Below are 19,262 nucleotides of genomic sequence, written 5' to 3' on the forward strand. Positions count from 1 at the left end.
TATCATTGTGACGTGACGTCGGGTTAGCTGTTATGGATGACATCATAATTTCTTCAACATCGCATTTTATGTTGCATTCTGCGCAAATCTATATAATCAAATTGAGATAATACTAACTACATAATTATATCATCATGTCCACTTTTTGGCTGACTTTGAGAAATTAATCTGTTGGGCAGCATCGACCTTTCATCAAGAAACTAACTGCTTGCTGGCTAACCAGTTAAGTTCGCCATGCTAAAAATTCCAACCATTGTCGCCGGTGATTTTTTTAAAGTTCGCCAGTCCAGGGTAAGCGAAAGCCTGTTTTCAGCTGAACACCATCAGGTAGCATCGTGAAAAATTGAGTTCACGAGTAGCGGAAATTGGCAGGAAATTAAACATAAACATTTTCGGACCAACCTAACCACAACCTACCAACCTCACCGTTTCCTCACAAGGCAGCAGTACTCCACTGATCAACCGACCGAGGATGTGCTAAAAAGTCTAACTTTCAACTAAAGAAGAATGCAAATGGTGATCTTCCCTGGTTTTGCAAATCTTTATACCATAAAGCCGTTGTATTTCCCAGCCTGTCGATCTCTACACGTGGTCTTGCAGAGACCAGATGTCATAGCTGTGTATTTTAAGTGGTATTGGGGTTGATTTGGGGGTTCTTGTCTGTCGGCCGACACAACGTTACAACCTTGATGAAAAAATCCTAAGGCTGAAGCGAAAGCACCGACGGAGCCTCGGGCCGGGCTAAAGAGAAGAGTGCCAAGTCTCCGAGATGATTCAACTTCCATAACGGGATTAGCTATCTAACCGCGATAATGAACTGAATCACTCACTGCCTTCAAAAACGGGTCATCGCCAGCTCTCAGGGTCCTTGCTTCGTGTCAACTGTCACGAGCTTCTTCCCGTCTTCGTGCGGATATTACAACGTCAGTGGCTGACTCTCATCTAACCAAGCGCTCTCTTCTCCACGAAAATCACAAAAGCCTCAAATTTAAAATTGCCCATCAGCCCAGCGCGTAAACGTGCATGTTCGGCTTCAATTGCTCTCCGTCGGCGACCGGCAACTTCTGTATTCAATCTAGACCAGGGGTATTCTCACCAATCCCTGCAACAAATCGCGCGACAAAAGGGCCTTCTTGCCTTAGCGCTTATCCCTGACAGAATAATTGTTAAGAAAACAGTGGGAGATTAGGTGGAGAGACTAACAGTGACTTTTGGAGGGGTGCTAAGCGATAACAGCCTGTTTTGAGATCTAGACCCAGCTACTTGGGCGAAAGAGGAAATCACCGGACTTAAGCAGGGGGAGAGAAGTGCTGTTGGTTTGGAGATGTGACAAATTGTGTGGAAGCGAGAGGACGAGATTGAGAGAGGCATTTGCAAGAGAGAGAGGTTCAAGCTGAGAGAGTTGGTGGAAGAGTGGTTTGTCGCCAATCTATAGCAGTGTGAAATGTCATTCTGTCAATCGGAAACATTGATAGCTCCGAGGATCATATCGTCCAGGGTCGAACGCAAGGGTCAGCAGCCTTACAGCAAAAAAAGACCATCATGTTCCTGCACTAGCACTAGCCAGGGGTTAGCTCGACCCTCACCCATCCACAACCGACCCAACGTGCTTCATCCCAAATTGTACGCCGTCCACATGCCAGTCCAGCCCACTAACGACGAACTACGCCTCTTTTCCAATAATGGCGCCTCCATCGTTAAAAACATGACGCTTAGCCTCTTCCTCCCCTCTCCCTTTTCCCGCATCCCATCAGTCACTCTTTTTTCTGAACACTCTTGATCGTTTGAGTCAAGAAGTAACACCAACTACTGCCCACGATGGCTAATTCACTCTTTACTTTTTTCCTTCTCACATTCCTTTCACTCTTTGTTTCTGCTCAGGACGATGCTAACCCCGGCGACGTGAACCCCGTGCCCCCCGTCGGCGAGATCAAGACCGAAGACCCCATCTCGAGTCCTCTCACCGAAGGATGTCCTCAGCCCTGCAGCATCGCGGGCAACGACCCTGCCAACTGGACGCAGCTTCACAGCCTGGAGGAACTCGCGGGGTGTTCTCTGCCCATGCTGTTTGCGCTCAATGTTGAGAATGATTATAGCGAGAGCGCGACGCTGTATACCTGCGTTACCGAGACGAGTTCTACACAGACCAAGAGGGATGAGGTCACCAAGGTCCAGGCTAGAGCGGCCGAGAGCTCTGTTTCGCTGGCTAGTAACTGCGGTGCTGAGAAAGCTACCGTGAAGACTACTTCGGCTTTTGGAAGGGCTGTTCTCCGATCTGGTAACAATGTCGCTGCTGCCACTGGTCTTTTGGCCGAGTATCTTGACAACGGGGCTACGTGCGGTACTACCATTCTCTTCGCCAAGTCCGGCTCTTCCATTGCTGGTGTTTATATTGGCGGTGAAGTTCAGAAGGATAGTGCTTCCAACATTCTTCGCCAATCTGCTTCTCGTCTTCAGAAGGGTGTTCAGGCTTTCCAGGTCTGTAATGCTAACGACAAGACTGCTCAGACTATCGGTCTTTACGCAGCTGATAACGTGAATGGCCTTGAGGCTGTTCAGAACGCTGTGAGGACTTGGTCCCACGGTCAGTGTGTCAGCATCGCTCAAGCTTCCAAGGAGTCTATCAACCTTGGTGTTCTGACTACCACCACCACCGTCAAGGCTCGCGATGTTGAGCTCCGCTCTCGTTTCGCAGGCGTTGAGTCCCTTCTCGCCCCCCGCGCTGATTGCAAAGCTATCCAAGTCGTTTCTGGTGATTCTTGTGCCTCGCTCGCCAAGAAGTGCAAGGTCACTACCGCCAACTTCAACAAGTACAATCCCGCCAAGAACTTCTGCTCTACCCTCGCTCCCAAGCAGTGGGTTTGCTGCTCTGCTGGTACTCTTCCCGATAAGACACCCCAGCCCAGCAAGGATGGTACATGTTTCATTTACAAGATCAAGTCTGGCGATGGGTGCTACTCCCTCGGCCAGAACTTCGGTATCACTCAGAAGTTCATTGAGGATGTTAACAAGAACACCTGGGGCTTCGCAGGCTGCAACCGTCTTCAGCTCGGCCAGCCCATCTGTCTTAGCAAAGGAAAGAACCCTATGCCTTTGGCCATCGCCGGTGCTGTCTGCGGTCCTCAAAAGCCTGGATCCAAGAAGCCCTCTAGTGCCAAGACAGGCTGGGATCTTGCCAACATGAACCCCTGCCCTCTCAACGCCTGCTGCTCTGGCTATGGTTTCTGCGGTATCACTTCTGAGTTCTGTACCAACACTACCGCCAAGGGTGGTGCCCCTGGTACAAGCCAGCCCAACACTCCCGGCTGCATTGGAAACTGCGGTACCAAGATCGTCGGCAACACCAAGAAGCCCGCCAAGTTCCTCAACGTGGGTTACTTCCAGGGCTACAACCTCGGCCGACCCTGCTTGAACATGGACGTTACCAAGCTTTCCGAAGTCACCACTCCTTACACTCACATTCACTTTGCCTTTGCCGGTCTCAAGTCCGATTTCTCCGTCCTTCTTCAACCCGATGTTCGTGCGCAGTTCCTCAAGTTCAAGGAAGTCAAGGGCAGCTTCAAGAAGATCATCTCCTTCGGTGGCTGGGCTGGCTCAACCGATGCGTCAACCTACCAGCTTTACCGTGATGCTATCAAGCCTGCGAACCGTGATAAGTTTGCTTACAACATCATGACTGTTCTGAACAACCATAAGCTCGATGGTGTTGATTTCGATTGGGAGTATCCTGGCTCCGCTGGCTCTGACGGTTCTTCTACCGATACTGCCAACTACGTTGCGTTCCTTCAGGTTATGAGGAACAAGATTGGAAAGAGCGGCAAGACTATCTCTGTTGCTCTTCCTGCTGCGTATTGGTATCTCAAGCCTTTCCCTGTTACCAAGATTGCGCCTCTTGTCGATTACATGGTCTATATGACCTACGATCTCCACGGTCAATGGGGTATGTCTCCTCCTTTGACTCTCAGTAATATTTCATACTAACGTTCTATAGATTACGGCAACAAGTTCATCAGCTCCGGCTGCCCCAATGGCAACTGTCTCCGCTCCCACGTCAACAAGACCGAGACCCTCGACTCCCTCGCAATGATTACCAAAGCCGGCGTCGACCCCGCCAAGATCGTCATCGGTATCTCCAGCTACGGCCGCAGCTTCCGCATGAAAGACCCCAAGTGCACCGGCCCAACATGCCAATTCACCGGCAGCTTCAGTGTTTCCGAAGCCGAGCCTGGTGTCTGCACCGGCGAGGCTGGATACCTCTCTGACGCGGAGATTCGCCTCATCGCGTACGATGCTAAGCAGGGCAAGAAGGGCGTTACAGCAAAGACGTGGTACGATAAGGACTCGGACTCGGATATCATGACGTTTGGAACCAAGGGCAAGGGTATGACCGATTGGGTTGCTTACATGGGACCTACGACGAAGCAGAAGCGTACTGATTGGGCCAAGAGCTTGAATTTTGGCGGTGTTGTTGACTGGGCTATTGATCTGGAGACTTGGTTCTCTCCTAAGCCTTAGATAGTTATCTTCTAATGTCTCCGTTACTACGGATTATATATATTAAAAGCTCATGAATATAATGAACTAAGACTCTGGTGCCTTGGCGTCTTCTTCGTATTGTTTCCATCGATATTCCCTCTCAATTCCTTTCCGCCGTTGTGCCGTATCACAGAGCTTTTCATTCCCGCATTCACATTCTGCGCCCTCGCGGAGCCAGCGATATGTAAGACTCCAGCGGATCTTCCGTAGTCGTACTGTTCCATCAGGCAGAGTGTCAGTTTTACGAGATTTAATCCCGTGAGTCCAGTGTAATCGTGAATCGCCGCTCATCTGCATCATACTCCTCGGTAACAAGTCAACCTCAACCTTCTCGCCTGTTTCTTTATTTGCAAATTGCATTAAAAGTGGTGAGCCCAGAGATAGCGAGTAGAGCTGATCGAAGGGGCCGTGGGTGTCAACGTGAGGCGGGATCCCTGTTCCCGGGGCGTATTGCTGAAGACAGACTTGATCCGGGGGACGGCCCTCGGTTGTTGGAAGTAAAGGAACTAGCCAATCTGGAAAAGGCTTGAAGGGCGTTTCTTCATCGATGCCGAATGTTTTGTAGCTGAATGTGTAGCCGTAGTGAAGTGATAGTCGTCCCCCTCGAACTGGCCATTCTAGCTCATTCTCAAAAATGTGGATGAGTTTTTGTTCATGCTCTGGTGTGATGAAGTCTTGTTGCATGAAGATCCCCGAAGGTTTAATTGGTAATTCCTCCATTTTGAGTGCTATAATTTGGTGTAGATCATACTTGAGTTGTGATGAGTGAGATAATCCAAGGTCTGATTCTCGTACGAGATGAGTCCACGCGACATTCTGAGTTTTCATATCACGTGATGCCTTCATGTAAATTCTCATTGACAAACATAAAAATACGCAAATCATCATAAGCGACAAACTCAATCTGCTCAAAATTCTGGATGCTTCCTCCTTAATTATCTTTCTCATGACTCCTCCATACTTTTGCCCTCATTAAATTGTCGCACTGACTCTCGTGCCTTGATAATCAGCTCCCCGCAAGTGTTGAACGATTTCTCGGTCGACCTCGTGGGATCTTGGTCCAACCGATCGCTCGCTTCACCATGCGCAATATGAAGTGTCTGTTGATCTTTGTCGATAGAATCTTGAAGATCATGCTCTGAAAGGGTTATGTTGTTCGCAGCCAGTATCGTCATGGCCGCTTGCGTCGCATAAGTACAGCTCCTGGATATCATCAGTTCCAAAACGGGAAAATTACATGTATAGCTCGTCTTACCAACGGAATGCCATGTCGCGACTGTCCACCTTGTTTACTATATCCAAGCACTTCTGTGCAGCTGTGACCAACCCTGACCAATTCGATGGTAGCAATGGGGTATCTGTATCATCTCCTTTGCGAGCTTCGCCAAACCTCAACAACCGACGTACCCACTCTTTATTGCGCAACGTTGCTTGCCGAATCGAGAAGATGCAGTGATAATACGTCACCCGTAGCTGTTTGAAGAATCTCTGGTGCATGTGGCCGAAATCGGAGAGTGTATCTCCCCTGTACGGCTCGGGGATCGACTCAACCCATTCTTCCAGCATCTCGTCCAAAAAAAACGATCCGCCACCGTCTCTTGCTGGTCGAAAGACAGCTTCGAAGCCCGAACTGAGTATACCAGATCGACTATCTTGCCTTGGATAGTCGCGAGTTTAGCGCGGTACTTGAGAATCTCAAAGTGCGAGGACTTATTTATGTCGTGTAGGATGCCTCCGTGCCTGTAAGAGATTTCCTCGACTGTAGAGGCAATATCATGCTCTTGCATCAGGTATGGTTCGCGTGTGAGGAGTGAAATATCTCGGTCGATGATGTACGCTATCCAAAGAAGCCGTACATCATACAATTGAGCAAAGTCCCCGGAGTGTTTATGCAACCCCAGGCCATAGACCAACTTGACGGCTTTGGCATGCAGAAGTGCGGCTTGCTCTAGCCTTGGTGTTGTCATGAAATACAAGGCCGCCCCCAGCAGGATCTGGAGTCCTATTTCGTCTGACAGTCGATATTTAAGCATACCATCCACATATTTGCACGCTTTGTGCATGAAATTCTCGTCATCTCCTTGGTAGTAGTTCTTGGGATCGTTTCTCAGAGACAATGCCAGCATGACAAAGACGGCGCACCACTCGTGTGACACTGTAGCCCGTTCTCTGCAGATCATGTCGAAGTACTCATAGTCCTGTTCACTGAATAGTGGCGTGGCTGGGTTGACACCATCGAAGTAGGCACGGATGATTTTGTCCTGATCATACTCTTGATACTGTGACGGTAGAGCAAAGAGTGACGCTGGAGCAAGATGCTTGGCACGCAAACTGGCCAATCTGGCGAACCTGGGAAGCTCATGGTCTTCCTCATCTTCCCCATCTGCTGGCTCTTTCGGATCGTCGTCTTCAACGTCGGGAATGTCGTGGCTATAACCCTCCTGTGGGTATATTGGTGTCACAGTGCTGAATTCTTGTGGTTCATCTTCGGTGCCGGCCATCTCTACATCCTCCTCTTCGCTGGGCCGGCCATTCTCTTTATGCACGAATTCTACAAGTACACTCTTAACTTCTCCACCTGTAAGATGCCGTTCGGAGCTCGCCCCAAATGCCTCGACGCGCCCATCAAAGTGTGAAGACTCGCTCTCCATGGCGTCTCGACTTGCACTGATAAGCATCTCTTTGCCGTCGGACTGATATAAACGTACGGTTCCTGTGAAGCCTGAGGCGTTGGGCTGTCCTTGACCCGAGTAATTTTCATAACCCAAACGCATTCGATCCCGTCTGACTCGCAGCTAGAGCATGTTGGCTTTGTGGCATCGCAGTGAGAATTATTTTGATGGCACGGCTCGCATGTCTCGTGAGTAGGGAAATCTTGTAGTGAACTAACATTTCGTCTAACAACGCTGTAACGTGTTCGATCCAGATCCAGGCGTTGCTAAGGTACTGGCCCGAAAGTGGCTAGGACGCACGTGTAGGGAGCAATCTGAGGTACACAATCTACAATTCAGCCGCCGTCCATGATATTACATTCAATGGTCAAAGATGAATTTCACCTGTTGGTAAAAGCAGCCGAAGATTATCTCGTCTTCCGGTTTATTTTCAATTATCTGGTTCTTGACTCTCTTGTATCCTGTCTGTCTTTGACGTTTGCTGTCGTCCGTATGTATCCCGCTCACAAGCCCAGTCCGGTTTCTGACAGGTCGCAATCGCATCTTGAACCCTTCAGAGCTGCTGCGTGGCTGCAGCTGTCGTGTCGTGGAGCGGCTCATATCTTGGGAGATCTAATCCCTGGTTCCGGGCTGCCCTCGACGTGTTGGAGTGACTCGCTCATCTTGGCCTCTGGCTTTGGCCGGCGCTTGATATCGCAGAGGAGTTGACCTTCTTTGGGATACCTAACCTCCACTGTGAACCCACAGGACTTGTTCAGTCTTCTCACCATGGGCACTCCAATTGCGCTAGAGTTATTGAAGATTATTGCCGTCTCGCAGAATTTGGCGTCGCCATCCCAATCTTTCCCTTCTTCTGCATCAGCGTCCGAGTCAACCCGTTTCTGAATTAATTTATCTTTGAAAAAGCACTGCGCAAAGTCGACGAGGAAGGGCTGGAATGTTGAGGGTTCCACGACAATATTGCGAGGTGAGCTGTCGTCTAGGATAATACCGCGCTTGTTAATCTCATACGCCGCGTCAATAGCTCGCTGAATGAGACATGTCCAATCTTGCTGCGTTGTAGGCCGAACTTCCTCCATAATAAGCTCATAAAGATTGACACCTGGGACGTGTTGGAGAAAGATACCGTAGATAGTTTGGTAGTCTTGTTTTGAGGACGCTGAAGTAGCCCCTGGAGCGACGATGCGCACTAACCCATAAAGTTCTGGGATCAAAACACCTTGGAGGTCTTTCGAGCGATCGTAGACCTCAGCCTCGGTTCTGAAATGCTGATCAGTGATCCTCCAGAGCGCCGCTTCAAATCTCACGATGCCGTTGGACCCCTCCCGAATCTCCGCTAGGGTACGTGGAAATTCCGACGTGGCTTCGTTATGATCCATCTCTTTGAGGAAGGCGTCCATGGCACCTGTCTTTAGAAATGACAAGTAAGCAGTTTCGACTTGAGCGGTGCAGGGAATATGCTCGTCCCTGTAGTCACGAAGGTCTGTCCCGTAGCGACGTTCGTAGACCTTGAGAATGGCAAGGCGATCGTGGAAGCGGACTTGCATGACCGGGGCCATAGTCTCTGTGATAACTCGCTCAACGACTACAGAGATGTCCCTTTCCGACATGGCCCATGAGCCGCTGCTGCCTTCGAGTATCTGCAATTGTATGACCCTACCAGCCTGGTATTCGGCTGAACTTGTTAGCGGTGAAAATGAGCGATGGCCAAGAACCTACGAGGGCGGACTGAGGGTTCCGACATGTCGAAGATCAGAGAAATGATTCGGTGGTGAGGGCGATGAGTGCTGCAGATTCTTTTGCTTGAATACGTTGAGTGATAAGATGTGTTGATGTTGTTGAGAGAAGCTGCTTGAAGGACGTGCCGAGGCGGGTAGAGCAGTTGCTCTGAAGCGATACTGACACTTTAGGTTATGTCTTGACACTGTTGGCCAGTTTCATTGGAGAAAATTCATAAGTGGGAGGGGAATAAAAGAAAGCTCACACACCAAGCAACAAGCTCGACTTTGCAGGACGTTTGACAGTTGCTGTAACATCTTTCGCAGTGTCAGCCAGCTCAAACGAGATTCCCCTTCCTCCAAGGCTTTCTGTCCCTGATGAATCCTAGCCAGGCCGCTGTAGTCCCTATCATTTCTTGTAAAGCAGTACCTCGTTACATACATACGACGGATGGTTAGTAGAAGTATATTTCGCATTCGCCACGACGAAAACCTTGAGGGTAAGCATTGCATTACAAAAACTATATTGCTATATAGTAAGCAAAGAAACAGAAATCGTTGAGAAGCTGTGGAAGTTTATCAGTCTTAGAGAGGAGATTCGATCGGAATAGTCAAACCAATGTGTCTCCTTTTGCACTTTTTACCCAAGACTGCCGAGTGTTTTGCGTCGCTGGCCCTACTTGCATCAATGAATATGCTGCGAAGACCAGAGAGAAGACTCATCATGCATTTACTAACTCGCAATAGACAAATCATGTCGAGTGCGTAATGTTTGATATATTTTGCTGCCTGTAGTAGTAGTTAGGTAGTGCAATGCTGGAGACATTAAGATCTCTCTGGTCTAGGGTTTTATGATGTTCCTCCAACAGTTCACTATAATTTCTATATCTAAGTACAAATCCTTCCTGATATAGGATTGCTTATATCTATCTATCTACTGGGCGTAGCAGAGTGAGGCGCGCAGTCTAGACCTTCTACCCCGCTTCCAAAGCGCAAGGCCGTCAAGTCGGAATACGCCCTCAAAAAAAAAAACGGAAACAAGGCATCAACCAAAAGCTATACAGTATAAACACGCCAAGGAAGACTATAACTGGATTAAAGCCCCCTCGATCTTGCTTCAGTCAGTGCTGCAGTGTTTTAGCATCGTTGGCTAGCGCAATTTCTCGGATATCGGAAAGCTGACGTTGCGCCATTCATCTCACTGACTGTCGATGATGCCCAAAGCCAGATGAGTGATGGTGTTTGTTCATCCCAAGATCCTTGAGCTGAACTAAATATTTCTCTAAACAAGTCCACTAAGCTCTAACCAACAAGCCAGAAAGGATCTGAGACATTCTAGTTGACATAATGGCTGATACTGACGAGGCCATCGAAAATTCGAAGATAGCAATCCGCGCCAATCCAACAAATGTCAAATGTTTAACAGAGCTTAGCAACCTTCTCAACGATAGATATGTTAGCACTGGCATCCTTGTGGATCTCGATACATCTATTCTTTTGACTAAGCAAGCTATCGATGCGATAACAGGTGACGACGCCGAATTGGCATAGTGTTCCAACAACCTCAGTTACCGGCTTCAAGATAGATTCATGGTGACAGAAGACAATCCAGATCTTGACGATGCCATTAAGATGTCCCAAAAGGCGGTCGAATTGACGGCTTCAGGCAACGCCAGATACATGAGTAATCTGGCCGCATCGTTGAAGACCAGGTTCTCTGTCACCGGGGATCTAAAGGATTTGGAAGATGGTATTGTCCTGGTAAAGCAGGCCGTTTCTGTAACGGCAAGCGATGACCCGGAGCTACCCAAGTGGTTGAACAATCTTGGAAATCACCTTAGCAACAGGCACTTGATTACAGGTTCTTTGGAAGATTTAGAAGAAGCAATCAGCTTAAGCAGACGCGCAGCTGCTTCAGTATCAGATGCAACAATGCGAGCTCTCTTTTTGAACAATTTGTCAGCGAAACTAGATCTCAAGGCCGAGGCCATTGGCAACACAATCAACTACGACGAAGCGGTCGAATTGGCAAAAGAGGCCATCACACTGACGCCAGAAGGCCATCCAGATCAGGCAAAGTGGCTAAATAATCTCTCAACTCATCTATTAGAAAAGTTTGGCAGGTCGTGGGACTTGAACGACTTGCAGGATGCTATCAACGCCGCAAGTAGAGCAGCGGACCTGACGCCGAATGGGCCTACGAAGGCGCTGTATCTCGACTCGGTCGCAGATGGCTTGAATCGAAAGTACGACAAGATGGGCTTATTGGCAGATCTTGAGGAAGCTATTCGTATGACTGAGATGGCTCTTGAGATGCTTCCGAGCCACCACTCAAAACGCCCCCAAATTCTTTCCACCCTCGCGGATCTCTTCAGCAACAGATATCTGAGAAAAGAGACGATACAGGACCTTGACAGAGCGATTGAGCTATCCAGAGAGGCTGCAGATGCAAAGTCTGATAATCACCCCTACAAAGAGATATACCTCGACAGACTGGCAATGCAACTAAATCTCAGATCGTCAATATCTCGAACGGACCCTCGTCTCTGGAAGGATTTGGAAGAGTCGATACAACTGGAGAGAAAGGCGATTGCTATTACAGTGGGTAATCGCCCTACCTGGTCCTTCAAGAACAACCTACAGGCTATGCTTGTTATTAAGTACGGCATGACAAAAGACCAAGCAATACTCGATGAGTGTACACGACTACAAAAAGAAGCGCTCGACGAAGTCCCAGAAGGTCATCAGTACCGCGCAGAAATGCTCACTAGTTTGGGCTACCGTCTCAGAGATAGTGCAAAGGAAAGCTCAAATCTCGAAAAGGCTTCGGACTGTTTTCTCGAGGCGCTGCAAAACAAAAATGCCCCTGCGATAAGCCGTGTAAGGGCCGGTTCCGCTCTATTACAGAGCTGTCCGGATAAACAAAAAGCCTACCAGGCTGCGCAAGTCATCACGGGTCTTCTACCTCAGTTGATCACTAGATCACATGAGACTTCAGATAAACAACATGCTGCGGGCTCGAGAGCTGGTATGACGTGCAGTGCCGCAGCAGCAGCTTTACAAGCAGATAGGTCGGTCTTTGAAGCGCTGCAAGTACTTGAACTCGGGCGTGGTGTGCTTGCAAAGTACAGTGAGGAGATGCTACTGGCCCCTTTGCAGTTGGATCAGCTGTCGGCGGAACAAGCTGAGGCGTATATGCACCTTCGCGATGAGCTGAAGGGGTCGAGCACTCCAGCCTTAGTCGACATGGGTAATTCATTTCAGAGCCACATTTCAGGACTAAACAAGCGCTATGACCTAGCAAAAGAGCTAGAGGAGTTGATCGTTGAGATCCGAAAATTACCTGGGTTTGAAGACCTTTGGACTGCTCCGACAGAGGCAGAAATACTTGATGCTGCGAAGTATGGCCCAATCGTCGTCATCAATGTGAGCCGTGCTCGATGCGATGCGCTCATCATTGAGAAACATCAAATACGATCTTTGGTTCTTCCCAATATTACAAACGACCTCTACCAATTTGCTCGCAAGGGCGACTTTGCTAGCTCAGAAGTTCTAGAATGGATGTGGCACAATATCACCCAGCCAGTATTGGATGCTCTTGGCTATTCTCAATCTCCTGGGGAGGGTGCATGGCCGCATGTCTGGTGGATTCCTACAGCCTTGTTGACTCTTTTCCCGCTGCATGCGGCAGGATATCATCCAAAAGAGTCATCTGAGACTGTCCTTGATAGAGTAGTCTCTTCTTACTCCTCATCCATCAGGGCCATCATGCGCGGTCGCCAGAAAGACCTTTCAACATCGTTCTCTAGCAAGGCTATACCGCGAGCTTTGCTTGTCGGAATGCAGAATACTCCAGAAAGCGGATCGTTACCGTATGCCACCAAGGAGATAGACATTATCCAGAAGCTATGTAAATCAGCTGGCCTAGAGACCATTCAACCCATACAATGCAAAGAAGAGGTGTCCAAGTGTCTGTTGGATTGCACTGTATTTCACTTCGCAGGTCACGGCTACACCGATGAAGATGACCCCTCTAACAGTCATTTACGTTTAAGAGACTGGAAAGACGACCCATTCCGCGTCGCTGACTTACAGCAAATGAATCTTCGCGAGCAAGTACCGTTCCTCGCATATCTCTCTGCCTGTGGCACCGGACAGATGAAGCGTCATAACCTGGTCGATAAGAGTATCCATCTGATCAGCGCATACCAACTAGCTGGCTTTCGTCATGTCATCGGCACACTGTGGAAGGTTAGTGATCAATGCTGCGTGGATATAGCTAGGACTACATATGAGACCATGGGGGACTTGGGGTTTAGTGATGAGAGTGTGAGTTGGGGATTGCATCAGGCTTCCAGGGAGCTGAGAGACAAATGGGTCAAGGAGCAGAAACAGGGGAAACTTTCTGCGGCAAGACGAGATCCAGTGTCAAAGGATGATAGTGGTGACGGTGTTGAAGACAAGAAGGATTGTAAGGATGAGAATGGAAGGGATATCGTGAGTGTAGAGGAGGAACCTGAAGTTGGCGAGCAGCTGCAGTGGGCTCCTTATGTTCACTTTGGTGTGTGAAGATGAGATTGTCATTATGAGGTATTACTATTATTTGAAAAGACGAATTGCACTATTATAAGCATAGCCTCCGTCCTCGGGTCTTCTGACAGACTGTCCATTGGCTCCCCGTTCAAAATCGAGGCGCGGAGCGTTGATCTTACCCCGCTATAAAGTGCAGAAACCAGCATCCAAGCCAGGTCACAGGGACATAAATGTGCAACATGTAATAACTCCGCCCTAAGAATTTCCAAGGCAGTGTCAGTGTCAGATGGTTGAAAAAGCTGGATTTGGTAGAACTAATCATCGCGCATAAAATCAGCCATGGCCCCGTTATCGTCCGTTTTCAAATGGCCATCACAAGAGTTATTGCTATGATTTTCGATTCCTCCAACAGCCTGTCGATAATTTGTCTCCATGCTTTCCCCATCTTATCAAAACTTCGTCGAGTCTCGTGCTCGAGCGAACCCATGTATTTCTCGCCTCTCAGACTACTTGCAACATGAGTGTTTGGGTAAAAGTAAGATTACATATCTCGATTATACCACTACCGCCTCGGAACCCGAGCGTATTGATGTGCCAGAGAATGAGCTTTCCAAGCTTGTAAAGACCGCACCAGCAGGATCAACGAGATTTGTCTTTGTTGAGAGTATCTCACCTGGTATCATCATCCTCCTTGGCGAGAAGCTGGACATTGACCCGTTGTTCTTCGCCGATTATATCCACGTGGGTTTTGAGAACCCAGAAGAATCATCACCGCCGCCCTCGCTTGCGACTCTGCCGTCTGTTATAGCAACAAGAGATCATATTCATCTCCACTGTCAGAAGGTAATAGCACTTGAGGGAACTGACGAAGAGTTGAAGCATGTTCCATATGCCCTCAAGACTGAGTCCAATGTGCCACGAAATGTCCGTCGGCTGGTCACTTTGCCAGGTGGACGGTTGGCCTTGTCCCAAACTTGCTGCTCTTTCATCATAAGGACCTTTGGAGATATACGTATCTGTGAGTAATTATTTTCAAATTGCCATCGATTTCTTAACACAAGTAGGTCTCTTCCTCGTTGACCCACCTGTCACGTCCGTTATCCAATCGGTTGACGGTGGTCGAACCTCAAAATACCAAGCAAGTGTTTCGCATGGCGGTTTCGAAGACTTCAGAGCACCGGAAAGTTTTTCATCTTTCCGAAAATCACCCTCTAGTGAGACTTGGGATAAGACTTCCATGATGGAAAACATCGTACACTACCTGCGGGCGAGTCCACCGCCAGGACTAGATCTCAAATCCCCAAGTATCCTCGGCATTGGATACTACCCAATCTATATCACCTTATCGGAGTGGAATATCTACACGTACCTGACCAGCCGTTGCTCGAAGTACTATGAGTACTCCGACCAAGTCAAGACAGGTCGGATGCATGATGAGGTCTTGGTTGACCTGCAGAGATGGAGAAGGCGCAGCAAGAGCAGCCACCAAAAGTTAAACATTCTTGGAGAAGTCATCAGCTCCCATATCCAGCGCGAGGATGACATGGAGGTATGGAGTGGTGTCCTCAAAGACATAAACGCACTTCGCGACCAACTCCACGACTACAGTCAATCTCTCGAGCAGATGGTTATGGTGGCGACGTCGCTCGTTCAGCTGCTTGACTCCCGACGGTCAATTTTGGAAGCTATAAACACAAAACGTCTGACGTTCTTGGCACTCGTGTTTGTTCCCTTGGCATGGGTTTCAAGTCTTTTTAGTATGTCTGATGGCTATTCCCCTGGTCATGATCTGTTCTGGGTCTATTTCGCTACTGCTTTGCCGGTGCTCGCTGTTGTACTCTTACTGTCAGCACTTCCTTATGGTAAGATTGCGATGGCTGCGGAGTCGTACAAGGCACGAGCCAGAAACCATGGAATGAGGATTCTTGGGGAACCAGTTTAAGATGCCCCGCCCATGTACAAAAAGGTGGTCACAAGGACGCTTTTCGTAGTTTAAAGTTCATGTTAAGGATGAATATACATCCGAAGTTTTCGGGGGCCTTTGTCATTATTGTTTGCTCTGAAAAGCCTCTTGAGATGGTATAGACTCGATATTAGTCCCCTCAACACAAACCCTGACTATTACATCTAAGTCCTCTCGTGTAGCATTCCATATCTGGTCTAGAGCTAACGTTTTGTTCTCGTACATGAGCTCAAGTTGCTTGGAGGTTCTGAACAGAAGTGGTAGTACCTGAATTAGGTAACGTCAAGCCGTCAATCCTTACTCTTCCTCTGTTTTACATACGAATGAAGCTTTATAGGTCTATTTTAGTTCTTCTATACTGCAATTACCAACAGCTGACAGTTTCAAAGGTTACCCTTTACCTGCATCGTCTTGCATCGGATCTGAGAATTGAATCCACCCAAGTTTACATGTTCAGAATCTCTAAGGCATCGCGACGCCATGTGTCCCAGGTTGCCTGTGTCCGAAGGTGTTTAGAATAATGTTGTGGGAACTCAGAGTATCTAGACATCATCTTTGAGCGTGTGTCAGGCCGCCTTTTCCAGTCACCTTGAAAGGCATAGCCACATGGACATAAACAGTCAGAGAAGAAGCTATCGCGATACAAAAGGCGCTCCATACAACTCCAAGTCTCTTCATAGTCCGTCATCTCATCGACTGCTCTGAAATAGTTCGCAGGTCTTGAAGGGAAGTGCCTACCCAGGGTGCCGACACAAATAAGTACATGGCAAATCATGAGGGCCTCCATGTACTCCAGTCGAGCATCTGACACACTTGATAGGCTTGAAAGGTGATGAGTTATCCCTTGTGTCTCAGTCTTCTGATCTTGCGTACCCTCGCGCTTTTGTTGCAACGATGCCCCATGTTGACACAGTAGGTGAAGGAATTCCGTATCGCAAACAAGCATAACTGCGCAGTAGAGGGGCCAATGTGGCATTGATAAGGAAGGATATTGAACTAACTCCCTCAACTCTAGCCGCGGTGGACACTTCGCCACATTCCATGAGTTGTACTCCACAACGAAAGGTTCCATATCTACCACTGCGACATCTCGTTCCAGTAGAATGCGAAGAAATGATGGATCTGGAGAGACTAGTGCCGGAAGAATCGCCAATTGAGAGGAATCGGTGGTTTCATGGCCTCGGACACCATGGAAATTAATGCCAAGTCTCTCAAAGGAACTGAGATAGAGGCTCAGAGAGTTGGAACATTTGCGCTCTATCAAGTGACTGCAACCGGACACAAAAGTGGGATAGAAATCCGTGAAATCCACATCTTCAGCTGCCCTACTGCTGAAAGAGCCGCCACAGTCTTCGATCAGTTGTAAGAAGCCTTCAAAACTTTGTTCGTCGTTAGAGACTAGATACTAGGAGATGGCTGCTACGATGTCTGCTGGGCGGGGATTGAATCTTTGTAGCATGGTTTCAATGTGGTTGAGGCCTCTGCTGTTGTAGACTAACCGGAGGATAGCAATCCGATGCCGAGAAATCACACTAGAAGCAACATTGTCCAAGACCCATAGAAGATATCCAGCATCCTCTGAGCTCAGGGCAGCCTCGACCATAATGAGTACATCATCAGGGCGCCATGCATCTCCGTAGTTCATGTAACACGCCAACTGGCTCAAAAGACTACGGTTAAGTCGAAGAAATGCGGTCTGAATCAAGTAGTGGTGTACATCATTTCGAACATGGAACTTTTTGAATAGCGGCTTGATGTCCTCGAATTTCTCACAGTGCCAGCAGATAACCTTCCAATCGCGGTAACCCGGTGGTAATTCGACGCTCAGATCTTGAGCGAGAAACTTCGAGCCTGAGATGTTTTTCTCGCAGCCTTTCTCCGCTAGATCGAGAATGATTGTCCTTAAAAGTAACGTAGGCGAATCGGATTGGGATGTGCAGCCAATGTCATAGCCTGGAAGCAGCAGAGAGCGCCAATTTCGACTCGGCCAATTGGCTAACACAGAAACAGAATGAACCATCGATACGCTCAATGATATGGGGTGAAATGCTGAACCAAATAGCCGGAACCCCCAAAGAATTGCCTCCAAGGCATTGGAGTCTAACAAAAGTTAGTAATTGAGTAGTAATGGTAGGGAACGACCTACCTTGGTCATTCAGGAGTCGGACTAGGCTTTTCTTTTCTGAACCCTCAAACTCTACCCATGGCTCGAAATAAAGTGATTGAAAGTCAAAATACTCATCAGCAGGCTTAACTAAAGAAAAGAATGTAAGCTTCCATTTTTAACTCTCCTAGGAACCTGTGATACTTACCCTGTAGCTCAGAGACGATTTGGCCGGCGAAGTTTTGGAGAGTGAAGTTGAGAAAAATGCCTTCATGAGGTACCTCTATCGTAAGAAAACATTCGTCAGGGAGGTTTTTGGTGCTCTTGGTCGTGTTACAAATCTCCACGAAACTATGAATCTGATCAGATACGAATATGCCAATCGCGTTATTCTCTCCTACCACTGAAACAAGATTTCTCCGTTTGAGGTTTGCCAACTATGATTACTGCCAATTAAGTTGGGCTGATAGCGAGAGGCAATTATGCCCGAGGTTGCTTCTTGAAGCCATATATTCATGGTATAGCCCTCGATATCGTGGAGTTGAAAATCGAAACGAGGGAAGCTTTCCAAGCTTTTTCTTGCGGTCTGAGATGGTCAGTCTAAGCACCGGAATTGAAAAAGATCAAACCTTCTTACCTGACTGAGTTTTCGGATGTCTTCATTTCGTCTGTCGTTAGATGCACCTAAGTGCATGCGTTGTGGATGTATAGAGACAATATCGATCAGTATCCAACATGCCTTGAAAAGGTTGATATAGGCCTCAGCTTCAACTGCCAACCCCTGAGCTAGATGATTCATCTGTGAACGAGCCTGTTTAGATCAAAGGTTAGACAGCGAAATGCGTGATGACTGATTTGCCTGGTACCTTTAACAACCACCATTTACCGGCTTGTAGCCAGTCGTCTATCCCAATAGAGGCCCAAGGCCTATTACCAGTCTCTGCACTTCGCAAGAATGCTGCGCTAAGCTCTGCTCGAACTTCCTCCTCTAACGGACCGTTCAGAAGAGGATTCTCGCGCGAACTGCGGTCGCCTATCATGAGGTTCCGAAGCTCGTCCAGCTTCATGTCCGTTTTTGATTGTTGTTTCTCAATCCGTTCCAAAGATGAACTTACTCGTTAGTGGGTATTTTAGAAAGAGCAAGAATAGACCAACTTTTGAGCACCTTGCAGAAGAAGTGTTAAGTGGAAATTGTGAGACATGAACTAGAGAACGTTAAGGCTTAATTTCATTTGGTTGTGCGGGGATCCAAACCTTCGCACGAAGCTCGTTGATGCTAGACACCTCCAATGCGTACTTGACTCGGTTCCAATAGATTCGAACTGAACGCTTGGAACCCTCCAAACCATCTCCCGTGCCGAGTTCCGCATATTTGTCTGCAAGTCGATCCATTTTCTGAAGCGTCTCATTGGCTTGACTCATGACTTTGCAGATGTATTCGAGTCGTCTCTCTCTCGCCCGCTTTAACCACTCTTCGTGATCTCTCAATTCCACATTGAGCAATTTCACTGTGTTTGAAAGATTTCCCAGTTCTTGGATTAAAGCCCGAAGCTCCTCTGGTGCATCGCGTGACGCCTTGTATACTCGGGTGTAGATCTTCCAGCATAGCTCCCCAACGGCAATGAAGTCACCAACGCCGAAGCCGAAAGACATGGCGCCACAGCACCCCAGTGCGACTCAGAATCGATCGGTGGGGGGGGGGGGGGGGGGGGGGGTCGTTCTGTCTTGTTAGGCAA

General features: G+C 48.2%; 7 protein-coding genes; 3 read left to right on the top strand and 4 right to left on the bottom strand.

Moving 5' to 3' along the window:
- Positions 1 to 1,818: 1,818 nt before the first annotated feature.
- FFUJ_02318 (related to RF2 protein) lies at positions 1,819 to 4,515 on the top strand (the record flags this gene model as incomplete). XM_023574034.1 has 2 exons in its annotated part: positions 1,819 to 3,940; positions 3,992 to 4,515. The coding sequence occupies 2 exons, from the start codon at positions 1,819 to 1,821 to the stop codon at positions 4,513 to 4,515; spliced, it is 2,646 nt and encodes an 881-aa protein (XP_023427460.1).
- A 66-nt stretch (positions 4,516 to 4,581) lies between these two features.
- On the bottom strand, positions 4,582 to 5,256 carry FFUJ_02319 (uncharacterized protein; the record flags this gene model as incomplete). Its single annotated transcript, XM_023574035.1, has 1 exon — positions 4,582 to 5,256. One exon carries the CDS (start codon positions 5,254 to 5,256, stop codon positions 4,582 to 4,584), a length of 675 nt encoding a protein of 224 aa, XP_023427461.1.
- Positions 5,257 to 5,480: 224 nt separating this feature from the next.
- Positions 5,481 to 7,187, bottom strand: FFUJ_02320 (uncharacterized protein; the record flags this gene model as incomplete). XM_023574036.1 has 3 exons in its annotated part: positions 5,481 to 5,739; positions 5,792 to 6,166; positions 6,223 to 7,187. The coding sequence occupies 3 exons, from the start codon at positions 7,185 to 7,187 to the stop codon at positions 5,481 to 5,483; spliced, it is 1,599 nt and encodes a 532-aa protein (XP_023427462.1).
- Positions 7,188 to 7,804: 617 nt separating this feature from the next.
- On the bottom strand, positions 7,805 to 8,952 carry FFUJ_02321 (uncharacterized protein; the record flags this gene model as incomplete). XM_023574037.1 has 2 exons in its annotated part: positions 7,805 to 8,883; positions 8,928 to 8,952. The coding sequence occupies 2 exons, from the start codon at positions 8,950 to 8,952 to the stop codon at positions 7,805 to 7,807; spliced, it is 1,104 nt and encodes a 367-aa protein (XP_023427463.1).
- A 1,321-nt stretch (positions 8,953 to 10,273) lies between these two features.
- Positions 10,274 to 13,495, top strand: FFUJ_02322 (uncharacterized protein; the record flags this gene model as incomplete). XM_023574038.1 has 2 exons in its annotated part: positions 10,274 to 10,454; positions 10,527 to 13,495. The coding sequence occupies 2 exons, from the start codon at positions 10,274 to 10,276 to the stop codon at positions 13,493 to 13,495; spliced, it is 3,150 nt and encodes a 1,049-aa protein (XP_023427464.1).
- A 396-nt stretch (positions 13,496 to 13,891) lies between these two features.
- Positions 13,892 to 15,401, top strand: FFUJ_02323 (uncharacterized protein; the record flags this gene model as incomplete). XM_023574039.1 has 2 exons in its annotated part: positions 13,892 to 14,477; positions 14,524 to 15,401. 2 exons carry the CDS (start codon positions 13,892 to 13,894, stop codon positions 15,399 to 15,401), a joined length of 1,464 nt encoding a protein of 487 aa, XP_023427465.1.
- Positions 15,402 to 15,867: 466 nt separating this feature from the next.
- Positions 15,868 to 19,179, bottom strand: FFUJ_02324 (uncharacterized protein; the record flags this gene model as incomplete). XM_023574041.1 has 9 exons in its annotated part: positions 15,868 to 16,801; positions 16,922 to 17,522; positions 17,569 to 17,676; positions 17,735 to 17,877; positions 17,928 to 18,112; positions 18,164 to 18,337; positions 18,393 to 18,636; positions 18,682 to 18,731; positions 18,781 to 19,179. The coding sequence occupies 9 exons, from the start codon at positions 19,177 to 19,179 to the stop codon at positions 15,868 to 15,870; spliced, it is 2,838 nt and encodes a 945-aa protein (XP_023427466.1).
- Positions 19,180 to 19,262: the final 83 nt, after the last annotated feature.

Source organism: Fusarium fujikuroi, chromosome FFUJ_chr03, assembly GCF_900079805.1.
Source record: "Fusarium fujikuroi IMI 58289 draft genome, chromosome FFUJ_chr03".
NCBI classification, from domain to species: domain Eukaryota; kingdom Fungi; phylum Ascomycota; class Sordariomycetes; order Hypocreales; family Nectriaceae; genus Fusarium; species Fusarium fujikuroi.